General features: G+C 42.1%; 1 protein-coding gene across 1 annotated transcript in view; it reads left to right on the top strand.

Annotated features, from left to right (window-relative positions):
- The first annotated feature begins 2,206 nt into the window (after positions 1-2,206).
- COL25A1 (collagen type XXV alpha 1 chain) overlaps positions 2,207-23,473 on the top strand; it is a 431,307-nt gene continuing 410,040 nt past the window's right edge. Inside the window, exons 1-2 of the mRNA XM_030564569.1 lie at positions 2,207-3,172; positions 4,130-4,199. Of these exons, the coding sequence (XP_030420429.1) occupies positions 2,858-3,172; positions 4,130-4,199 (385 nt within the window). The 5' untranslated portion in view covers positions 2,207-2,857. The remainder of the gene's footprint in view (positions 3,173-4,129; positions 4,200-23,473) is intronic.

Raw genomic sequence — 23,473 nt, 5'->3', positions numbered from 1 at the left:
TAACTTCTCTCTGCCTTAGTATTCCTAGCTGTAAAATGGAGATAACAGTGCTCCCTTACCACGGGGAGGGGTGTTGTGAAGATTGTTTCAGATGGTCAGATTATGCATTGCAAATGATGTTTGCTGCAAATTTAGCTCTTCACTGCTAGCAACCAGTGTTTGAACTAAGCCTAAGAAAGTATTCATTATTCATCTGTGTTGACTGAACAGATTGTGTTATTTTGACTTATGGGGGGGGGTTGTAAACTGTTCATTTCAACAGTTCATTATTTATAGTGAGTGGCTGATCACCTAGACTCACATGGGATTAGTTTTGCTCCCTGACTGGGAACCCAGAACTTTAAAGGAAAAAAAACAACAACAAATGACAAATAGCAAATGGGTAACTATGAATAATACACTTCTGCTACAAATTTTCAGACAAATAATTGTTTATGCTAGAATGGACAAAACTGTTGGGATTTGCAAATGTTTTCATGATAGCAGTCCCTGTCTGAATAGTTTTAAGCAATGTAACATTACCAAAATAAAACAACCCTCTCTTGAACTTGCTGCTTTTGTTTGTGAAAATATTTACAAATTACTTTCTGTATTGTCTGACCAACTCTGCTAATCTATTTGAAATCAGATTATGGAGTCCTTACTGAGTACGGTGAGCACTTTCTCATGTGAGTACTTGCATTGTCTTTCCTGAGAATATTTCCGTATGTGCTCACCAGGGTGAATAAGGACTCTACTATCAGGCCCTTTAGTGTTTGAAAAGTTTGCTGAGCATGAAAAGTGCTATATAAGTGCTAAGCATTAGTTTTAGTCAGCAGCAACTCTCTCAACTACATTGTGATGAGGCTAAAATGGGAAACAAAACCCAACAGGTAAATGCAGTGTTAGCAGGAGAGAGATATAGAGGAAGAGGGAGCACAAAACTGAACTACTCACTAGGTCATGTGGCAATTCAGTACATGTTAATGCTTGTTTTCTAGTCACACAAAACAGCAATAATGGAAATTCATTAGTGTGTGTGCAAGAGCAGAGAAGGAAAAACAAAAAATCAATAGCTAAAATGACTACACAAGCATAGAGTAGGGGAAGAAGTAACAATTTCTCAAGTGATACAGAATTTGAAAAAAAAAAGCATATTGAGTAGAGTCACATTTTGCAAATAGCAACTTAATTGTACACACAATTGTCCTTTTTATTCTTAAAAAGTGTCATGCATCCACTTTAGAAATGGCAACTGAATACTACTACTGTGAAATTCTACATATATTAATGAATTATGTATCATAACACCCTCTTATTCATCCCCTGTAAAAGTATGCAAGTATTCTCTCTCCTGTTTTACAGATAGGGAATCTGAGTGACTCAGAGAGCAGTTACTTGATGGGGCATGATATTGGAAAACCTGGTTCTGTTCCTGATTTGGCCATGGAGGGTATGTCTACACTGCAATAAAACACCCGCAGCTGTCTAGGGCTTGCTCGGCTCAGCTGTCTTGGGATCCCTGGCAGGTCCCAGAGCTTCAGCAGCAACATCTACACTACAGTTTTGTAGTCCTGCTAGCATGGGCCAGCCGCTGGTGATTTATTGCAGTGCAGTGCATGGCCAGGGGATCTGGGGCAAGTCACATAATGGTTGGGTGCCTCAGTTTCCTCAGGTAATGATGCTTTATACTTAGAGGTCTGTGGAAGGACAAATGCTGAGTATCAGAAAGTAGTGCTATTGCCCACGATTTCACAGGGAGTTTGTGGCAGAATCAGGGACAAAGCCACGTCCTGTCCTCAAACCACACACCCTCCACCTATCCACACGGACAATGCAGAGTTCTAGTATCACTCACACAAACTGCTACCACGTTCTTTTAGGCCGAGCTCCAGAGCCTCCTCCCGCAGCGGGGGCAGGAGCCTGAAGCAGGGCCGGGTGCTCCATAGTGGCCCCGCTTGGAGCAGCCCCTACCTCGTTTCCCCCCTCCCCGCAAGAGGCCCGTCCGTGCCCGTTAGTCTAATAAACGGTCGGGCGCAGCCAACCAGCTTTGGGTGAGCGGTCCGGGATTCTGCATAAATTACGCGAAGAGCCGAATCCCCTGTCCGCCCGCTGGGTGAGGGGCTGAGCGACCTCCCCTCGGCCTAGGTGAATAAATTATGTTAATGAGGCCCGGGAGGTTCTGTCGGGGGCTTGGAGGCGGCGTGCAGCGGGAGCTGTGGCCAGTTCGGAGGGAAGAGCCGGCGAGGGGAAGCTGCTGCGCTGTGCTACTGACACACATACAGCGAGGGATATTCACGGCTCGCACGCCCGCAGACTGGGGGCTGGGGAGCCGCGGGGCCGCAGCCACTTGCTGGATTCCCTCTCGCCGTGCCGTGGCTCTTGAACTGAACCTCCTCTTAGGGGGCGAGCCAGGTGGAGGGGAGAAGGGGAAGCAACAAGTCCTCGCGCTCCATCTCCCGGAGGGCTCCCCCCTACCGCCCCATCTCCTCCCCGTGCACCTGAAATCTCGCTGACAAGTGGCAGGCGTTTGCAGGCGCTACACTTGGGATACTTCGCAAAGGTTTTTCTCTAGGCGGGTCGGGGGTGTGAAACACTCCAAAACCCACCCTGCTGCTTTGGTTTTGCCCGGCTGGTTTTTTGGGGTCTCGCCCTCTCTCCCGCTGGATGGTTGGTTTTTGATCCCTCCCAAGGTGCCCTGGTGAGGTTGGCAATGAAGGCTCTGCTGCGTGCTCTCTCTTTGCATTAAACGCGTGTAACCCATTTTTGGGCTTTTGCTTTATTTTTTCAACTGCTTTTATTTTTTTTTTTTGCCTCTGTAAACTAGTTGCCCCCAGTGGGGGGAGGAAAAACTGCTGCATCTACAGGGTGGAAAAGCATGTTGGGGAAAAGCCAAGAAGCCAAAAGACAGGATGGCAACGGGGAGCCGAGCTGCCTTGGGGGATGGCGCTGCTGTCCTAGCTGGACTCTGCCCTCCAGTTCGCTGCTGGGTGCTTTCCTGTCAGTGGTGGCTGTAGCCTCCTGTGTGTATCTGGGGGTGAAGACCAGTGATCTACACGCGAGGGTCTCTGCCATCGAGAGCGCCCAAGGGGACTTCTCTGCTGCTGCTGCTTCTTACCAGCTGCTGCCCGGCTTCTCCCTGGATCAGCTAAATTCAATGATGCAAGAAAAAGTGGAGCGACTTCTAGCTCAGGTGTGGAAGACTTGGTGTTGTCTGTGGGTCTGGACATGGGTGGGACTGGGATGTCCTATGCAGGACCTTTAATTAGCCATTTCCAATATGAGTTTCTGCTTCACGGATGTGAGCAAACCTGTTCCCCGGGATTTATGCTGGAAATGAAAGTAGGGGTTGGGGTGGGGGTAGATGAGTGGGGGGGGGGACCATTCCTGGAAAGGCTAGAAAGAAACATTGGGCACTTGCAGCAAAGTGAAATTGCCAAATGTGTGTGTGGCAGAGTAGAGGGAGAACTCAAGAGACAGAGACTCTTGCCCGTGTTTAAAAAATATGATCCCATGGAGATTAAGGGAAGTCCTTTTATTGAATATTATTGATCCCAATAAATGCTTTACTTGGGATGGGTTGGATACAAGAGTATCTACAGTTAAGGCTTGAAAAGAAGCCCTTGGATGTGGCTGTTAAAGTAAGGTGTGGGTTTCAGAGGTCTGTCATAAGGATCTCTCTAGCCCGTTTGACAGCAGAGTCTGAAATTATACTGATAGAGTAGTTAACCTTTGAGTATAATGTTGTTATTGACTCTTCTCTCACCCGAGGAACCAAGGTTTCTACATTTAATCCATATGCACTAGATGCTGCGTGTGGGGGAAGAGGTAGTTTGTATGGAGATGTAATACCACACAAGTGAAGCTGCGATGGGTAGAAACTCAGGTGTGTGTGTGTGTGTGTGTGTGTGTGTGTGTGTGTGTGTGAGAGAGAGAGAGAGAGAGAGAGAGAGAAATGCTCAAGTTGTGGTTGGGGTGTTTAGGTCATTGATACAGTTTGGATCAAGTCCAAGTCCAAGAAGTCATCATTAGTTATGCAGTCTTTCAAATAGTTGTAAATCATAAATTACACCTGCAAGTCTATAATCCTGCTGTAATGGAGTGAGCTAATGCTTACCAAGTTGGCTAATGTTCCCCCTTTCCCCCACAGAAATCCCACGAGCATTTGGCAAAAATAAGAATAGCAAGAGAAGCACCTCCAGAGTGCAACTGCCCAGCAGGTAAACAGGAACAACTTTGAAATGTTTCCTTGGAGTCAGGGGATTTTGACTTTTTTTTTTATTCTTTGTCTGTCAGACATACATGTAATAACAACAAATATTAAATATAACATGGGGGACACAGCTTTTAATGAACAACTGAACCTCTGAGAGAGAGAGAGAGAGAGAGAGAGAGAGAGAGAGGATAAAGCCCCAAATGTTACCCTGTTTCCATCGTGAGGTGGCATAAGATTAGAAAAAAATATTCATGAAAATAAAATTAGGCCAGTGGATACTTAAAAAGTGTAATCAAGCCTATGCATTAGTTTAATGAGAAGAAATATATTCTCTATATGCCTCTGGCTTTTTTTGAAAAGGAGAATGCAATATATTAAGTATATACATATAGCTTTAAACAGATTAAAAGTAACTTTAGGGTTCCTTTTAAATCTGCCCTAGTGTACCTATGAACTTTTTAGTTATGTTTGGGGTTTTTTTTCTTCATCATGGATAATATGGTATTTTAGAAAGTGACTGTCTCATACTGTATATTCTTTTAAGGCACGTGGACCCAATCCTGATGTCCTTACTCAGGCAGTACTCCCAAGAATTTCAGTGGGAGTGTTGTCTGAATAAGGATTTCAGAGTTGAGTTTGGTTGCTTGTGGACCCTAACAAAAGTTTTATGGTCCTTTTCTGTGTTGTGTTCTCTACTACTTGTGGTCTGGTGCTATTTTTTTAGGTAACTGCTGAAGATTAATTTTATTTGATTTATTAGACTTCTGTTGATATATAGAACAGACCATGTTGACTTCTCAGAAATTACGAAGATAATGCTGGTGTTCAGTAGGTGCTATAGGGTCACTGGCACACATTGTGTGTGATGGGGCACCATGGAGTACAGTATGCTCTAGAAGTATTGTGTTAAGAAAAATGGCTCTTTATTTAAAAGGTAGGGATGTTGACATGCATAGAGAGATGGAATATAATGAGTCAATATTTGACATGTGTTTTTTATAAACTATTTATATGTCAGTAGGATGTGAGACTGCAAAGTAGGTATTTAAGGAAGGAGCTCTTCTAGTCAAGGGATTAACTCACGACAAACTCATCGACTTCAGGGGATTATTGAACCTCAGGGATGAAACTCCCTGTGAATAGTATTTTGCTGATAATGCAATGATAGTACTTTTTTTTTTTTTTTTTTTACTATCCTATATAGAAATCTTAGCAACTGGCATGAAACGGGGCATATGAATGTTGGAATAGGACTAGTTTCAGTAAGAAATATTATCAAATTGGGGGGTGTAGTGTGGAAAGCAATAGTAATTTTATCAACTAAAAAAAAATGAGTTGGGCATACAGCCTGGATTTGATATTCCTAATGCCTAACTGTAGAAAGATTAATGAAGTTCAAGATTTAGCACTAAAGAACAGTGTTATGCTTATACACAGAGTTGTATTCCATGACCCTGAAGCATCAGACAGTTTTCTCTTTTCATGTTAACTCATTTTTAAATTAATCCTGTCATTTTCCAACTATTCTATTTTCAGGCTCAGGATATCCTCTGCCATTGTCTTATTTGGTGTTATGTACTGCTTTACTTCCTTACTACCACTAGAGCTCCACATAACACCAGGTTTTACCTGAATGTATTTATTTTTATGCAATACGTTCCATTATATTGTATCAAACAGATTGCAAGCACTAGAATATTTCCAATGATCCTCACTAGAAGGCATGGCGTAAATCAGATGGCATAAGTCAAAATACAGTATGTTTGGAAACATGTTTCATGTTGGGTAACGTAGATCTATCAGATTAGGATAATTAATGTGAACTGGCAAAAATTATTTTACAAAGAAGACTAGCTGGTCAGAGGATTAGAAATAAGATACAGAGCTTTTCACCTCTTTTGTAACCATTTCAGTTTGGAGGCTGGTTTATAGTGATTCAAAGTTAGCACCATGTGATGGCTACATATTGGGCTATTTAAAATGATTTGATGCTCTCATCTGCATTCCCAGTGGACGGTTGTCCACATCAAAATGACGTTGTTTTGGCAGTCTGAGCACAGAGGACAAGGACTGAATAGACACACAAGCAAAACAACTGTGCCTTAGCAACTGTAGAAGGTGCTTCTCCTTCTACAGAGTGGGAAAGTGAGGGAGAGTAGTGTACTGCTGTTGCCCATGTGGTATTTGTTCTATGTATAAAGAAATATTTCTTCACCCAGGCAGGCAATATACTTTTCACATATACTAAATTGTCTTTTTAAAGTAAAATCTTTAAAATAATTGACTAATTTTCAGTTAGGATTGGTCTTTAACTCTCCATGAAGGGCTTTCTTTGGGGAAAATATATGTATAACATTTCCATTACAAACTTGAAACTCTCTATTCAGGGAAGTGTTTGGCTTAGCAGGAATGGAATCATGGAAACTCAGTGGGCTTCTGTGGCTTGGCACCTGCAAAGCCTAATCCTGATTCAGAAGAGTAAATAGTGTCTTTACCACGACTGCACAATCCCACTTTTGCTGTTCTGCTTAGTTCCCTCAATTCCTAACTAGGTCTACATAGTAGTAAGATATATGAACATTAGATCTGATTTTAAGGAGAACTTCACAGAACATGCAGAGGTGAGCCTTTGACACCAATACTCTAGGAGCAAGACAACTGCCAAGTGGCCACCAAGATAGTCTTCCAGCATTCTGTGTCTCAAAGAGAAATGAAGATTTTTTAAAAGTAGGTTATATCATCCTCTGTCAAAGTGAGAGAGGGAAATTCAATCTGCAGAGAAAAAGGGTGAGAATCTGATCTCTGACTTGTTGTTAAACTTCTGCAACTGGTGTAGATCTCATTAGCTTGAATTATTCATCCCCTTGTGGTTGTTCATGATAGGAACTCTCACATTCAAAGGAAAATGGGTTTTGAATAGCTTGAACACTGAGGGAGGCCAGATTCTCAACTTCCATAATTTGAAAGGCCATACTCATGTGGATCCTTTTAGCCAAATGGGGGGCTTCATCTTCTTGCCTAGAATAAATAGTGCTTTGTTTTCTCTTCTAAAAACTGGACAGTTATGCTAAACATGTTTTTCTAATTATCCTTTTTTTTAATTAGTAAAAAGCTACACAATGAAAAGCTTGTTTAACATCAGGGACATTAATGTTTTGATTTCAATTATGTGGGGCTAAAACCAGGTACTGAAAATAGGTAAACTGAATAATGTTCACAGAATTTTCAAATGACAGTAGTAGGCATTCCTTCTCCTCACAAATCGGAACAATAAAGTTTGAAATCTAAATACATACTAACATTCCTCTTTAATTACCTCAGACATAATGAGTGAGCCAGTTTCACCCTACACTTGCAGCTAGCACTACAGTAAATTCTGGCAAGATGCCCTCTACCTAGGGGACTGGGAAACAAACTGGGTCTCTAAACATTACATAATTTACTTTTCATGGGTTCTTTAGCCCTAGCAGGCAGTGGTGCTGGAGCTGGGGGGGCTGCCGCACCCCCTCGTTTGAAGTAGTAATAACAAACACCAAATATATGGTTTCAAAGGTTTCTATCACCAGGACCCCCACATTGCTTAGATATTATCTATTTCCCAATTGTTAGGAATGTTTTAAAAAATTAGTATGTCTGTAAAAAAATTCAGTATGTTGACTTGTGATACAGTGCAGTCAACCTGTGGAACTCTTTGCCAGAGGATGCTGTCATCATATTCAGCAAAGCACTTAAGTCTGTATACCCTTACTCATGTTAACTAATGCCTTACTCCATGAGTAGTCTTCAGTGAGACTACTTGTGGAGTAAGATGCTACTGGGCGTATGTAAGGCCTGGTCTACACTACGCGTTTAAACCGATTTTAGCAGCGTTAAACCGATTTAACTGCGCACCCGTCCACACTGAGGCCCTTTATATCGATATAAAGGGCTCTTTAAATCGATTTCTGTACTCCTCCCCAACGAGAAGAGAAGCGCTAAAATCGGTATTACCATATCGGATTAGGGTTAGTGTGGCCGCAAATCGACGGTATTGGCCTCCGGGCGGTATCCCACAGTGCACCGTTGTGACCGCTCTGGACAGCAATTTGAACTCGGATGCAGTGGCCAGGTAAACAGGAAAAGCCCCGCAAACTTTTGAATTACATTTCCGGTTTGCCCAGCGTGGAGCTCTGATCAGCACTGGTGGCGATGCAGTCCCAAATCCAAAAAGAGCTCCAGCATGGACCGTACAGGAGATACTGGATCTGATCGCTGTATGGGGAGACAAATCTGTTCTATCAGAGCTCTGTTACAGAAGACGAAATGCCAAAGTGTTTGAAAAAAATCTCCAGGCTACACAGTGCTGCATGACGAGCGTAACGGAAAGCCAAAGAATCAAATGGACGCTCATTGAGTGAGGGAGGAGGTACTGAGGACTCCAGCTATCCCACAGTCCACAACAGTCTCCGAAAACTATTTGCATTCTTGGCTGAGTTCCCAGTGCCTGTAGGTTCAAACACATTGTCCAGCGTGGTTTAGGGTATAGCTCGTCAATTTACTCCCTCCCCCCACCACGTGAAAGAAAAGGGAAAGAAATCGTTTCTTGACTTTTTTCAATGTCACCCTATGTCTACTGAATGCTGGTGGTAGATGCAATGCTGCAGCAGTGAAGAGCAGTATCCGCTCCTCTCCCCTCCCTGGTAGCAGACAGTACAATATGACTGATATCCATCGTCACCATCAGCCCGTGAGTGCTTCTGGCTTGCCTCAGGTGAGGTCGGCCGGGGGTGCCTGGGTAAAAATAGGAATGATTCCTGGTCATTCCCAGTAGATGGTACAGAACGGCTGGTAACCGTCCTCATCATAGCAACTGGGGGCTGAGCTCCATCAGCCCCCTCCCTTTCCTGTGTAAAGAAAAGATTCTGTACTGCCTGGACTATCATAGCAGCGGGATGCTGGGCTCCTCTCCGCACCGCTTAATGTCCTGCCTGGACTGTCATAGCACCGGGAGGCTGCCTTCCCCTCATTTTATCTCACTAGCAAGTCACTGTTTCTTATTCCTGCATTCTTTATAACTTCATGACACAAATGGGGGGGGACACTGCCATGGTAGGCCAGGAAGGTTGGGGGAGGAGGGAAGCAATGGGTGGGGTTGTTGCAGGGGCACCCCCTGTGAATCGCATGTAGCTCATCATTTCTGCGGGATCTGACACAGAGCAGCTGTGTTCTCTGATACACTGCTTCTCTAGCACACTTGCCCCATATTCTAGGCAGGACTGACTCTATTTTTAGAAATCATAAAGGAGGGATTGACTCGGGGAGTCATTCCCAGTTTTGCCTTTGCACCCCCCGGTCGACCTCAGGCAGGGGCACCCATCATAGCAGCAGACAGTACAGAATGACAGATAACCGTCTTACTGCCAATTTACAATGGCAGCAGACGGTACAGAACGACTGATAACCGTCTCTGCTATCATGCAAAAGCAAACGAATGCTGCTGCGTAGCGCTGCAGTAACGCCTCTGTTAGCGGCATCCAGTACACATACGGTGACTATAAAAAAAAAAAAAAAAAAAGCTGAACGGGCTCCATGGTTGCCGTGCTATGGTGTCTGCCAGGGCAATCCAGGGAAAAAGGGCGCAAAATGATTGTCTGCCGTTGTTTTCCCGGAGGAAGGAATGAGTGATGACATTTACCCAGAACCACCCGCGACAATGATTTTTGCCCCATCAGGCACTGGGATCTCAACCTAGAATTCCAAGGGGTGGGGGAGACTGCGGGAACTATGGGATAGCTACAGAATAGCTACCCATAGTGCAATGCTCCGGAAATCGACGCTAGCCTTGGACCATGGACGCACACCGCCGAATTAATGTGCTTAGTGTGGCCGCGTGCACTCGACTTTATACAATCTGTTTTATAAAACCGGTTTATGTAAAATCGGAATAATCCCATAGTGTAGACCTACCCTAAGAGTGTCATACTATCAGCATAAGATTATCAGAATCTGGCCTTAAATAGTATTATTGATTTAAGTGAAAGTAGGAATTGTCTGGTGGCACTTGTACAAGAAAGTAGTCTGACACAAGAATAACACTGAATTAAAATGCTAAAAGTGTCTGTGGGAGAAAAAAAGTTTTTATGGTTAACCTCCACTTTCTGAGAGTTACTGGTAGATTGAAGGGAAGCTGAAAAATATAAAAACACAGGATGAGTCAGTCTTAGCTGGGTACTTCAGCTCAGTATGTGATGGCTAAACATAGCAACGTTACAAACAGCTTTTATATATCATCGTGGATGAAATTCCATGCAGTTGTTTAATTTTCCTATAGCGTTTTAAAAATATCTTATTAGCCTTCAAAATGCAAGTGTGGTACACACATTTCTGAGGCAGGTACAGTTTTTCTTTCATGGTGAAACATCAGCTTTTCCAAAATTTATCTTGCTATTTTTAGCCTGAATATTTTTAACCTGTCTGATTTTTAAAAAATCAAACTGCAGCAAGTAGTATGGTTATAATGTAATCATTAACAGTAAATGAACATAAGAAAACATAAAAATCAAGATAAATAGCAATTTTTTTTATATGAAATGTGTCATACATCCTTGTAAGTGCTAGATTGGACTATGTGGTAACATAACAGGTCTTTTCCATATCTAATTTCTATTGTATACAGCACTTGCAATATGTGTATTTATAGCTTAACTATAAAACGATTGTTTATTTTTCATTATTCTGTTTTTCTGGAACCTTTAGCTAAATTCAATTATTTGAATCCCTGGGTAGCTGACAGTATCTCCAGCGGCCAAACCAAAGTTTAGTTTAGTTTGCTTTTTCCTTTCCCTTTTTTGCATGAGAGGGTATTTTTTTTTTTTTATGTTCTTCTGTTGTTTTTTTCTCCCATTTTCTCACATTTTCCCACCTTTGTCCTGTGTGTTCAGATATCTGTAGCTTGAAATCATTTCTAGTCTCTGGGCACCATCATAATTCTCAAGCTCCTCTTTCTTCACTCTTCTGCCATCAGCTATTTTGTGCTGTTTCTGCAATCATGTCACCTTGATTCTTCATCCCAGTGTCAGAGATCTCCATGGTTTGGCATTAGAAGTGCCTCTCAGTTCGCTGTGCTATTTGCTACAGTCAGGCTGTCAACTTTGCTCCGGTGCTGTTGCATGTAAGCATGCTCAGTTGTAGGCAAGATTTTTCAGGGATGTACGCTTCCAGTTTGTCCAACTCTGTTTATAATTCATAGTTCTTATGGTGAAAGAATTGTACTTTACAGATACTAACGTTCTTATATAACATATGCATCAGATTTATTGTAATATTGGTATGGGTGCAGGAAACCAATGTATTTTCTTTGCATACGAGTGCTATTTTTGTTCTCCTAAAAGGATAGGGTCTGTCTTAAGGTACAGTGCCAGCAGCTGAAGTGGGATATACAGTACAGGCAGAACAGCAGCACATTTCTAATTGTCAGTGTTCCATTAAGGTTGTTTCCTGTAGTATTATAAGTAATGAGACTGAAAGAATAGAGGAGAAATCCACTTTCAGAGATAAAAAGAAGCCAGAAATTGACATCAGCAGGGTATGTAGTCTTTATTATGACCACAGTGAAGTAGTCCTACAGAAACTAAAGAAGTAAATATAAGGAGAGACGAATTAATGTTTGCAGGTTTGGAGAATCCTGAAGGAAAGTAGGGATGATAAAGTTAATTTTTTCTGACAATGCTTTTATTTCCTCTTTCATACTTTCACTGATTCTTTGATTCCAGTTCCTCAGCACAGATAATCTTTGATGTGCAGTAGTATGCAACCTTCTGAATAATCTGTTGTCACTTTTGAATGACTGCTTAAGGTTACTGTCTTTCCCAATAGTACACACAAATTATTTTATTGGCTAAGATGTGACCTTTCAAATCTCTTCGCTGTGGGGGGAATGTGTACAATGTGATGAGTGAAACATAAGGATGATTAAAGGAAGGATGGTTGACAACACTATGCACCAAATTCATATCCTGTGTAACTCTGTTGACTTCAGCGGTATTGCACCAAATGATAATTTGGTCCCATATGTTTTATTAATAAGGTCCTTTTAAAGTCTTTGATTACATCTTATTGGACTTGTTCTGCTTTGTCAAACAAGTTTTTAGAAAAATATTTAACTTCAGCTTCCAAAATAGCTATTTAATCCAAAATAGCTATTTAATTATTTGACCCTTGTATTACACTTTTTGTATGAAAAACAGAATTGAATCTTCTGTTTATAATGATATGCTTCTTTCCCACCTGAAGTCTTTAAAGCTTGGATATGTTCAGTTTGGTTTAGTCAAAATTCTACTGAGCTTTTCTCCAGTTAAATGTTGGTACATTGAACTGACTGGTGCTACATTCTACTGACTATGATGCTAAAATAGTAGCATTACTATAGGATGCAGCAGTGCTCTTTCCGATTTCCCTTCTAAATTAACTTGCTGCAGCCAGCCAAGCTGACTGCAGGGTTGAACACTTCAGTGATTTGCTGTTATGCTCAATACTGTAATAACCAGCTAGCTTTGGAAGACAGCTTGGCTGACCATAGCAATTCTCTAAATGCCTTTGTAGGTAGAATAATAGAATTTCTCTGTTCGGGTTATTGAGTTTTTTGAACAATTTTTATTTTATTTTTAACGCACACAGCTCAATTATACATAGCACTAGTTACTGCCCTTTAAGGAATGCCAGTGTCCAGAGGGTCTTTTGGAAAGAAACGCAGGGATCCCATTTTGGAGAAGCTGACCTTTGGCCCAGTGCTCCCCTCTACTGTGCAATCTGAAATGGAACAAAAACTACAAATGCTCTGTGGAAGGTGTAGAATTGGGCCATGCAGGGGAGAAAGGAGTATCTGCATCCTGTTGGGTAGCCTCCTTCAGCCTCTCCGTGGCCATGATGCACAAGCTCAGCTGAGGAACATAGTCAGCTAAAGAAGCTGGAAGGGATCAGAGAGCAGCTGCTCTGAGGGGCATATTTTCTTCTCATCATACAAAATTCAATGTAAATTCTCAGAGCATCAGTAAGTCCCTCTATGCAGTTTTTCATGTTGTGTAATGGGTATGTGCCCAGAGTAGGCTGAGAGCCAGACCATGGCAAGGTAGTCTTGGAGAGAAGGCAGTGGACAGCCTGGAGTTGTTGGGGAATCCCACGTATAATCAGAGTGGTCTGCCCTACTATTTACTGTGGGCTGCGAATATTTGATTTATGCTATCGAATTATGGCCAAGGCCTCATACCCATTTACTGCTTCACTCTTTGGTCTCAAGAGGATGTTATGACAGACTGACTCTCAAGTGCTCCCTTTTCATTTGCTTTTACATAGGAAGTGAAATCTGTAGCTTCATAAAATTGCCCCCCACCTCTGAGATATTGAGGTGTCATTGTGCATTACAGTTTTATAGGGGCCAATGGTACAAATGCAATAACTAAAAAGCACAGGAAGAAGAGGGCAGAGAATAAACAGATTATCTTAACCTGCATCACTCGTGGCCCTTGGCTGCTCTGCCATTTGCAAGTTATACTATCTTTAACCATAGTTCCATTTATTCTTTCTCTTCTTCTCTATATATAGCAGCGTAGAGGAAAAACAGGTCACACCAAATCCGCAAGTATATTTTAAAGGTTTAGCTCCTAAGTGGCATTTTTTCCATGACCCAGGGAAACATTATTCATTTCTGCATACTGTATTTAGTGATATTTTGGACCATATTGATTGTTGTGTTTCAGCAGAAAACTGCTTTTAAAAGAAGATCTTATAAAATGAAGGAGGAAGAAAGTAGTTTTGAAAACCAGAAGGATGCTTTTAGTTGCCAAGGGGCAAAATCTGCTCTGAGAGATGTGACTCCCATCAGAGTGATGGACAGTTGTGCCCACACAGGAGGGCAGAATGTTACCATATATCTTGGTGACTGGAAAGGTAATTAAACATTGAAGAGGTGTAAGTTTTATTAGATCATGTACAAATACAGGCAGCAAGTATAGACTAAAGGCCAGATTCTGTAGTGCTCATTGTGCCAGTAGGGCATAGTGCAGGTTCTATTTGTTGTAGGGCTACTTGTGTATCAACACCTCTTGGGTCATTAGTGGGGTTTTAATGCAGAACCTTCAGTCCTAAAATCAAAAGCCTCTATGACTAGAACCACATGGGTAACTCCATTAGTGGCATCTATAGTAATCTTTTACCTTCAGGATAAAAGGATGCATCACTAGAAGGCAGCAAAGACTTGCAGTCTTCTAGTACAGGTTATGCTTACACCTTTTATTCTATTTAAGTTCTTATACCAAACCTATCACCACAGAATGTGAGCACTTATCCACCCCTTTCTGTGCACCCTCACAAAGGGAACAGAAAGAATAGTCTCTCTAAGCTCCTGGCCCAGTGTTCCCTGTTCTCCAGCCTGTGTCCCATGTGCACACATACAAGAGAGTGAAATCATTGTGATAAAGATGACTATAAGTATGTTGGAGAGTCCCCATGCTGCCTACTGGTTGATCTTTGCAGGCTGGCCTCATTCAACTCTTGCCCTTCCAGTATCACACCAGAAGATGCTCCAGTGCTGTCAGTTCCATGGAAGGCTCAGTGGATGCTTTATGCCCAAGAATCTGTGCCAGCCTGTTGTAGGAAGACCTGTTATACAGCTGATGGCTGCATGATGTATCTGCAGTTCCTGTTTACAAGAATATGGCATGTTTTGAAGTCTCATCTTCTTTCATATGGCTGGTGTAGAGCAGCAATTATGATTTCATCTGAAGTTGATTGAACCAAATGGCTGCATCAGGAGAATTTATTGCAGTAATGCCTCCTTCATAATTATAAATTGAGCAATAGGTAGTGATATGTTTGATGGTGTCATAAACAGATAGTTAAGGGTTAATGTCTCTCTTACTTGTAAAGGGTTAAGAATCTCAGTAAACCTGGCTGACACCTGACCAGAGGACCAATAGGGACCAAGATACTTTCAAATCTTGGTGGAGGGAAGTCTTTGTTTGTGCTTTTTGTTTGTTCGTTCTTCGCTCTTGGGACTAAGAGGGACCAGACATCCAGGCTCTCCAAATCTTTTGAATCTGTCCCTCATGTTTCAAACTTGTAAGTAATTAGCCAGGTAAGGCGTGTTAGTCTTATTTTTGTTTCCTCAACTTGTAAATGTTTCTTTTTGCTGGAAGGATTTTACCTCTGTTTGCTGTAACTTTGAACCTAAGGCTGGGGGGCGGGGGTCCCTCTGGTCTATAGGAATCTGATTACCCTGTAAAGCATTTTCCATTTTGATTTTACAGAGATACTTTTTACCTTTTCTTTCTTTAATTAAAAGCTTTCTTTTTAGAACCTGATTGATTTTTCCTTGTTTTAAGATCCAAGGGGATTGAATCTGGACTCACCAGGGACTGGTGGGGGGAAAGAAGAGGGATGGTAAATTTCTCCTTGTTTTTAAGATCCAAGGGGTTTGGATCTGTGTTCACCAGGGAATTGGTGAAGTCCCTCAAGGCAACCCAGGGAGGGGACGAAGTTTTGGGGGAACAGAGAGTGCCCCAGACACTGGAATTCTGGATGGTGGCAGTATACCAGAGCTAAGCTAGTAATTGGGCTTAGAAGTGTCCATGCAGGTCCCCACATCTGTACCCTAAAGTTCAGAGTGGGGAAAGAAACTTTGACAGATGGTCTGCCCTGGAGATCCACACTCGCACACTGGGGAGTCCTTGATTTCCCATTTGTGCCTTAGATATCCGCATCTACCATGGTTGGTTCGAATTCAGTTCAGAGTTGACCAAGATGACCTTGGAAGATCAAACCCAGGAACCTTCTGCATCGGATCTGGCACAAGGTGCTCTTTTTTTTAAGTCTTGTTTATCCCAATCTGCTTTCCAAGCCTCTTTCTGATCATGGTCTGATTGGATGAGGCTAAACGAATGTTCCCAGAAAGGCTTGCAGGACTTAAGATGTTGCAGGGGAGGAGGAGGCAGCGTTGTCAAGGCCTTTGTGAATAGGAAGACATCTGTTTTCCTGGATTTGCTGAGCTTCGCGGAATGTTGCAGCAGTTTGGTGTATCGGTGGGGGAGCAATGTTAGACAGGACAGGTAGCCACGGTGTTGGAGTCCTGTGATGCACCACTTAACTGTATTTAGCTGGGTATTCACAAGTTGTGTGTGGTTTCATCTGTTCCATACTGGTGCACAATATTCAGCTACTGAATATAACAGTGCTATACGTTCACAACACTGATGCTGATGCCCCCCAGGTTGTACCTGCTAGTTTCTGGATTATCTTGACGCTTGTTTTTATCTTTACAGCTACCTTCTCAAGATGATCATGGAAGGAGAGGGTGTGGTCAAATTTCATTCCGAGATACGTTAGAGTGTAACTGTGTTGCACATTTTTACCACAGAAATCTACTTTCAGTGTTTCTGGCACTTATTATCAAGCTGAAATGTGCTTACTATTGTTTTTCCAGGGTTTGGTTTGAGTAGGGTGACCAGATAGCAACTGTGAAAAAACAGGACGGTGGTGGGGGCTAATAGGCACCTATATAAGAAGTCGTCCCCCAAAATGGGACTCTCTCTTTAAAAACAGGACATCTGGTCACCCTAGGTTTGAGCCTCCATTTCCGAAAATATTGTTCCATATTTTGGAGGTCAGCAGAAGTGAGCCAGTGTTTTCAGAGCCATTGACAATTCTTGTGTGGAGCTGGTGCTATTGTAACTGTACCGGCAATGCTTGTGCGACCCTGGAAGCATTTCTGAATATGGAGATGAAGTGGCTCAGGGCAGTGGGTTGGGGTGCAGGAGGGATGTGGCAGGGGGTTCAGGGCAGGGGGTCAGATGCAGGGTGGGGAAGGGGGTTGGGGTGTAGGAGGGGGTTGGGGTGCAGGGTGTGGCAAGAGGCTCAGGGCAGGGGTTTTGACTGCAGGAGGGGATCGGGGGGTGGGTGCTGGCCGAGGGCGCGCCAGGGGCAGGGCAGGCTCCCTGCCTGCCTGCCCTGCCCCTGCGCCGCTCCATTCCGGGAAGCGGCTGGAACATGGGGGAGTAGAGGCACAGGGGTGTGTGTTTGCTGTTGCTTCAGGCACCACCCCCAGCATCTCCCACTGGCTGGGAATGGGGAACCATAGCCAATGGGAGCTGCTGGGTGCTGTGCCTGAAGCAACAGCAACACACACCCCTGCGCCTCTCTTCCCCCACGTTTTTTCCGCTTCCCGGAGCAGCACCGGGGGCAGGGCAGGCAGGCAGGGAGCCTGCCCTGCCCCCGGTGCGTGCCGAGCCAGAGCTGCTTTAGGTAAATGCTGGGGGATGGTGGGGAGGCCGCGAGGAGCTCGTGGGCAGCAGAAAATAACCTCACAGGCCACGTGTTTGAGACCCCTGCATTAAAGTGAGCCTTCATCCTGCACTTTGGAGCAGCCGGTAAGAGGCTTCATATAAACTGTTATAGTTCCTCTTCAAGAAGAACAAATACTTTCAAAAATAAACTAAGCACCAAGATAATTAAAGCAAGAGCAAAATCACTAGGCTTTATCTTTGAGTTGGTTTAGTGTACATAAGATGTTGTTTTTTACGTTTGCCATAGACTCTAGATAATCTTGGAAAGTCAATAAAATAATTTTATAATAAAATGGGCATCCCTGGTTCATTTTTACAATAAACTGGGGAAAGGAGTGTTCTGTAAAGCTCAGTTTTCCTCAAGAAGTTCAAGGGAGTAAATGACCAAAGGAAGTACCGTGGTTTATCTAGTAGTGGGAGCAAAGGACTTGGAAGTATCGGTCCTATATTCTAATATGACACTGGCTCAAGTGACTGCCCTCCACTACTAGGGCAGTCACTTACTCTTTCTATGCCTCAGTTTGACCATCAATAATATGGAGAGGATGATGATAATTATGGATAAAACTTTGTCATGGTAAAATTAGGAAAAATGTACTGAACCATCATGATAAAAATGTACAAAATCATGGTATGATCATGGCAACAAAAATGTGCATCAATTTAACAATAAAGTATTACAGTGTAATACGGAAGTATTGACACTGACCCACAGTTTGGGTGGCCCACTGAGGTGAGTTGGGAGTGGAGGTAGCAGTCCCTCCCTGAGCCCTGCTACCCAGGGCTGAAGCTGAAGAACTTGCAGACATCTTAAAGTCAAGGAATCCATGACCTCCCTGATGAAATCTTATCTATAATAAAAGTTACCAATATTTCTACAGTGTTTTGAGATCTTCAGGTGAAAATTTGCTATATAAGTGCAAATGATTACTTTTATTTTGCTAAATTATTAATAATTTACTGTTTGGGGAGGGCGGATCTTTTATTTGGTAAAATTCATTCCTCTCTCCTTTGCTGTGGTCTTCCAGCAATTCTTTGTGGATAGGCCACATATCAGCATTGTTTCTTTTTGATGCCTAAGATCAGCTAGAATTCTTAAAAGCACCATCATTGTCAATTCTTTACACAGTTTTTAAAGAATATTGCAATGAGATCTTGTATAATGCACTCTTTGTTATTCCTGAAGTTTACTGAACCATCACATATAAAAGACGATTTCAAGTGGATTGATTTATAATCAACGTAACCTTTTGGAAGGAAACCAATATGTTTTCTTCTAAATTATAACCATTTGGATCCCAGGTGCAATCTAAAAGGTTCCACGTGGTCTTCTATAGGGAATAAGATGGCATCAGTCCAACTGCTAGTTGTTTTTCTTGTTTAGAAAATTATTTATTTTTAGAAGGGTATTGTACTGAACAAATCAACACGAAACTCACCATGGAACATTAACAAAGAAGAAATATACATGTATCCCCTTTTTAGACTGAGATTAATATAAATTTAATGGAAAGAGCTTTTTTTTTCCTGCATGTGATAATTGGATTTAAATATTTTAACAGATAAAATGTATTTTCAGTGCTTGGTTAGTGTCAAGGTTCCTTCCCCACTCTGAACTTTAGGGTACAGATGTGGGGGACCTGCACGAGAAGCTCTAAGCTCAATTACCAGCTTAGATCTGGTCTGGCTGCCACCACTTGCAAGCACTACTTTCCTTCCCTGGGTAGCCTTGAGAGACTTCACCAATTCCCTGGTGAACACAGATCCAAACCCCTTGGATCTTAAAACAAGGAAAAATCAATCAGGTATTAAAAAAGGCTTTTAATTAAAGAGAAGAAAGGTAAAAGAAAAAACCTCTGGGAGAGATTAGCATACCAGCTACTCCCACAGACAACAGATTCCAAACACAGAGGATGGGCAAAACTTAGTTACCCAAAAAAAATACCCAAATATCCAATTTGACTATTCCTCTAATTGCACAAGACAGGTTACAAAAAAATAAACATGTATAAACCTATGTATTTCCTTCACTAATACTCACCACTTAATAAGAGGCTGAATTCTGGAGCTTTCCCACTCTGGTCAAAGTGAAACTGACTAAACAAAGGAAACTTTCCTCCTTCCTTTTGAAACATTTTGTTCCTCATTGGTTCCTCTGGTCAGGTGTCAGCTAGGCTAGGTGAACTTCTTAACCCTTTACAGGTAAAAGAGGCATTAACGCTTAACTATCTGTTTATGACAGTCATTCTTGCTTGCAGTGTTCTAAAGAGATTTGATGGTTTCATATCTGTATTTTGTTTCTTTCTAGAAAGCTTTTTTATAATTTCTGCTCTGGAAGATTATTTAAGAAACAAATTCATAAACAAATTTATAATAAAACAAAATACACTAAAGAACATTATTTACTGGTTAACCCAGATGGATATCGGCAAGTTCAACTTATTCAAACAGCAAACTAAGGTCTCATGCTAATATTAGTAAATGCTTAGGAATTAGTTAGACTGATGATAGGTTACAGTACATTTGTGCTAATAAGGACTTCACTTTTACAAAAAATAATTGTGACACTAGCTTTAAAATAGAATTTTAGTAGAGAGAAAATAATTAAGTCCATGTGCACATATATAACTTCACACATATGACTAGCCTCATGCCTTTCAATTGAAGAATTACACTGGGTTTATATCAGTTTACATAAAAGCAGACTCTGGTCTGTTTGGATGTCATTTTGGACATCTTATAACCAGCCCCCAAAGCCTATTTTAGCTCGAATACTACAAACATTTTATGATGGGAAAAGAACTACCTATGGTAAAATGGATATAACCGATATCCTTTTCAATCCTTGGTCTAAACACCAAAATCATCATTTGTTTGCACGTGGAAAGGTACAAGATTAGTTTCATAACATCGTAATAATTCTATTAATACTCACATGCTGTTGGGACAGTGGAAATTGTTAGATGTATTCATGGATATTGCAGGACTGTGTATTCCCATTTCTGTGTTCAGAGTATGCTGGGCCTCTGAGTATTGGTTATTTCCAAATGACTGAATTTAGTTACTAAAAAATCCTTTTAAACCTACAGATTTGTTCAAAGCATCAATTCTGGGATTTGGAAAAAAAAGTGTATACATGTGGGCCTTTATGATCTTTACTGATCTTTACCTGACCAGCTTTTTTAATGTTCTCCCTCCCCACCCCCTCAAACTGGCTGTTTCATTTTTTTTCATATGTCCTTTTGACTCAGCTCAGATGGTTGCTTGAACTTTAAGTACCATTTCACCCGTTCCTCAGCCTCCAATACAGAGCTCCAAAAAATCACTATTCAACGAACTCAAATGTTCCCTCCCTTTCTTTACTGAAGCAGTGTTTAACAAGCTACCTTTTGCAGGTCTCTTTGTGTTCAATGTTAACACATTCCATTTGTTGGTTGCTGGCAGGCTAGAGTGCTCTGGGGGAAGCCTGTTCCTCCATTAGAGGAGGGATTGCTTCAACAGAAACCAGGCTGGATGGTTAGAGAGCCTGGTGAGCTGATAGGCTGTGAAGGGAATCCCACTGTGACAGGTGACATGACTGAACAGAACAGGCAGAAGACAGCTTTTGTAAACACAAATCAAGCCAGAGTAATATAAGAAAACCATGAGTAATACACAATTTGGGGCTCAACCAAGCCATCGGAACCTGAGTAAGGAACCCTCCCCACAGGCATTCTCGATCTCTCTAGCAGCCGTTCCTATATCTTGTCCTCTGAACATCTGGGAAAGGAGAGTTGGAGTTAGCCTCTTGAAACCTGGGGCCTATGTATTGTCGTCTCCATACTGTGACTATGGCTGCAACACAGGGCTTTGAGAGTGGGGCCAAATGAAGTGGGGAAAAAATGGGTCTCCTTGGGGTTCCATCAGGGACAAGGGGTGTCCAGAGGTGAGCAGGGAAAGGTGACACTTCACTCAATCACAGTTTCTAAAGTTGTGTTTTCCCCTGAGACACACATGCATCACTTGGAGAATCTTGCAAAAACAAACAAACCTGTCTTTAATATAACGACCCGTTGTAGTCTCCCCTTTAACCAGTTCCTTATCCACCTTTCAATTTTCATATTGATCCCCATCTTTTCCAATTTAGCTAATAATTCCCTGTGTGGAACTGTATCAAATGCCTTACTGAAATTGAGGTAAATTAGATCCCTGCGTTTCCTTTGTCTAAAAAACCTGTTACCTTGTCAAAGAAGGAGATCAGATTGGTCTGGCATGATCTACCTTTTGTAAAACCATGTTGTATTTTGTCCCAATTACCACTGACCTCAATGCAGTATGAAAATTGAAAGGTGCATAAGGAGCTGGTTGAAGGGGAGACTACAACGGGTCATACTGAAAGGTGAACTATCAGGCTGGAGGGAGGTTACTAGTGGAGTTCCTCAGGGATCAGTTTTGGAACCAATCTTATTTAATCTTTTTATTACTGGGAATGTTCTAATAAAGTTTGCGGATGACACAAAGCTGGGAGGTATTGCTAATACAGAGACGGACTGGGATATCCTACAGGAAGATCTGGATGACCTTGTAAACTGGAGTCATAGTAATAGGATGAAATGTAGTAGTTAAAATGCAAGGTTATGCATTTAGAGATTAATAACAAGAACTATTGTTATAAGATGAGGCGACATCAGTTGGAAGTAATGGAGGAGAAGGACCTTGGAGTATTGGTTGATCATAGGATGACTATGAGCCACCAATGTAATATGGCCATGAAAAAAGCTAATGTGGTCTTGGGATGCATCAGGAGAGGTATTTCCAGTTGAGATAAGGAGGAGTTAATACATTATACAAGGCACAGGTGAGACCTCATCTGGAATACTGTGTGCAGTTCTGGTCTCCCATGTTTAAGAAGGATGAATTCAAACTGGAACAGGTTCAGAGAAGGGCTACTAGGATGATCTGAGGAATGGAAAACCTGTTTTATGAAAGGAGTCTCAAAGAGCTTGGCTTGTTTAGCCTAACCAAAAGAAGGCTGAAGGGAGACATGATTGCTCTCTATAAATATAACAGAGGAATAAATACCAGGGAGGGACAGGAATCATTTATGCTCCGGACCAATGTGGACACAAGAACAAATGGATATAAACTGGCTATCGGGAAGTTTAGACTTGAAATTAGACAAAGGTTTCTAACCATCAGAGTGAAGTTCTGAACAGCCTTCCAAAGGGAGTAGTAGGGGCAAAAGATATATCTGGCTTCAAGACTAAGCTTGATAAGTTTATGGAGGGAATGGTAGGATGGGATAGTCTAATTTTGGAATTAATTCATCTTTGACTACTAGCAGTAAATATGCCCAATGGCTTGTGATGGGATGTTAGATGGGGTGGGATTTGAGTTACTACAGAGAATTATTTCCTGGGTGTCTGGCTGGTGAGTCTTGCTCACATGCTCAGGGTTTAACCGATTGTCATATTTGGGGTCAGGAAGGAATTTTCCTCCGGGGCAGATAGGCAGATGCCCTGGGTTTTTTTTTGCCTTTCTCTGCAGTGTGGGGCATGGGTCACTTGCTGGAAGATTCTCTGCACCTTGAAGTCTTTAAACCATGATTTGAGGACTTCAGTGGTTCAGATACAGGCTTGATACAGGAGTGAGTGGGTGAGATTCTGTGGCCTGCATTGTGCAGGAGGTCAGACTAGATGATCATAATGGTCCCTTCTGACCTTAAAGTCTATGATTCTATGATTAACAGGGACATAGGCCCAGGTCCTCAGAGGTAACTTTCATGGAAGTTAGGAGCCTAAATACCTTTGAGGATCTGGGCTATGTACCTACTGAGGGGAAAAAAGGGGGAGTAAGCCACCTCTCCCACTCATGTGCTATTTGTAGTTAAGCAAGGATTTGTGTGCCCACTACTTCTCCAACAAGTGGCTTTGCGAGGAATGAGTGTGGCCATGGTTCCATCCTGCTGACAGAGGGTGATATCCAA

This window comes from Gopherus evgoodei, chromosome 5 (genome assembly GCF_007399415.2).
Source record: "Gopherus evgoodei ecotype Sinaloan lineage chromosome 5, rGopEvg1_v1.p, whole genome shotgun sequence".
NCBI lineage: Eukaryota > Metazoa > Chordata > Testudines > Testudinidae > Gopherus > Gopherus evgoodei.
This window is presented reverse-complemented; position numbering and strand designations above follow the sequence as displayed.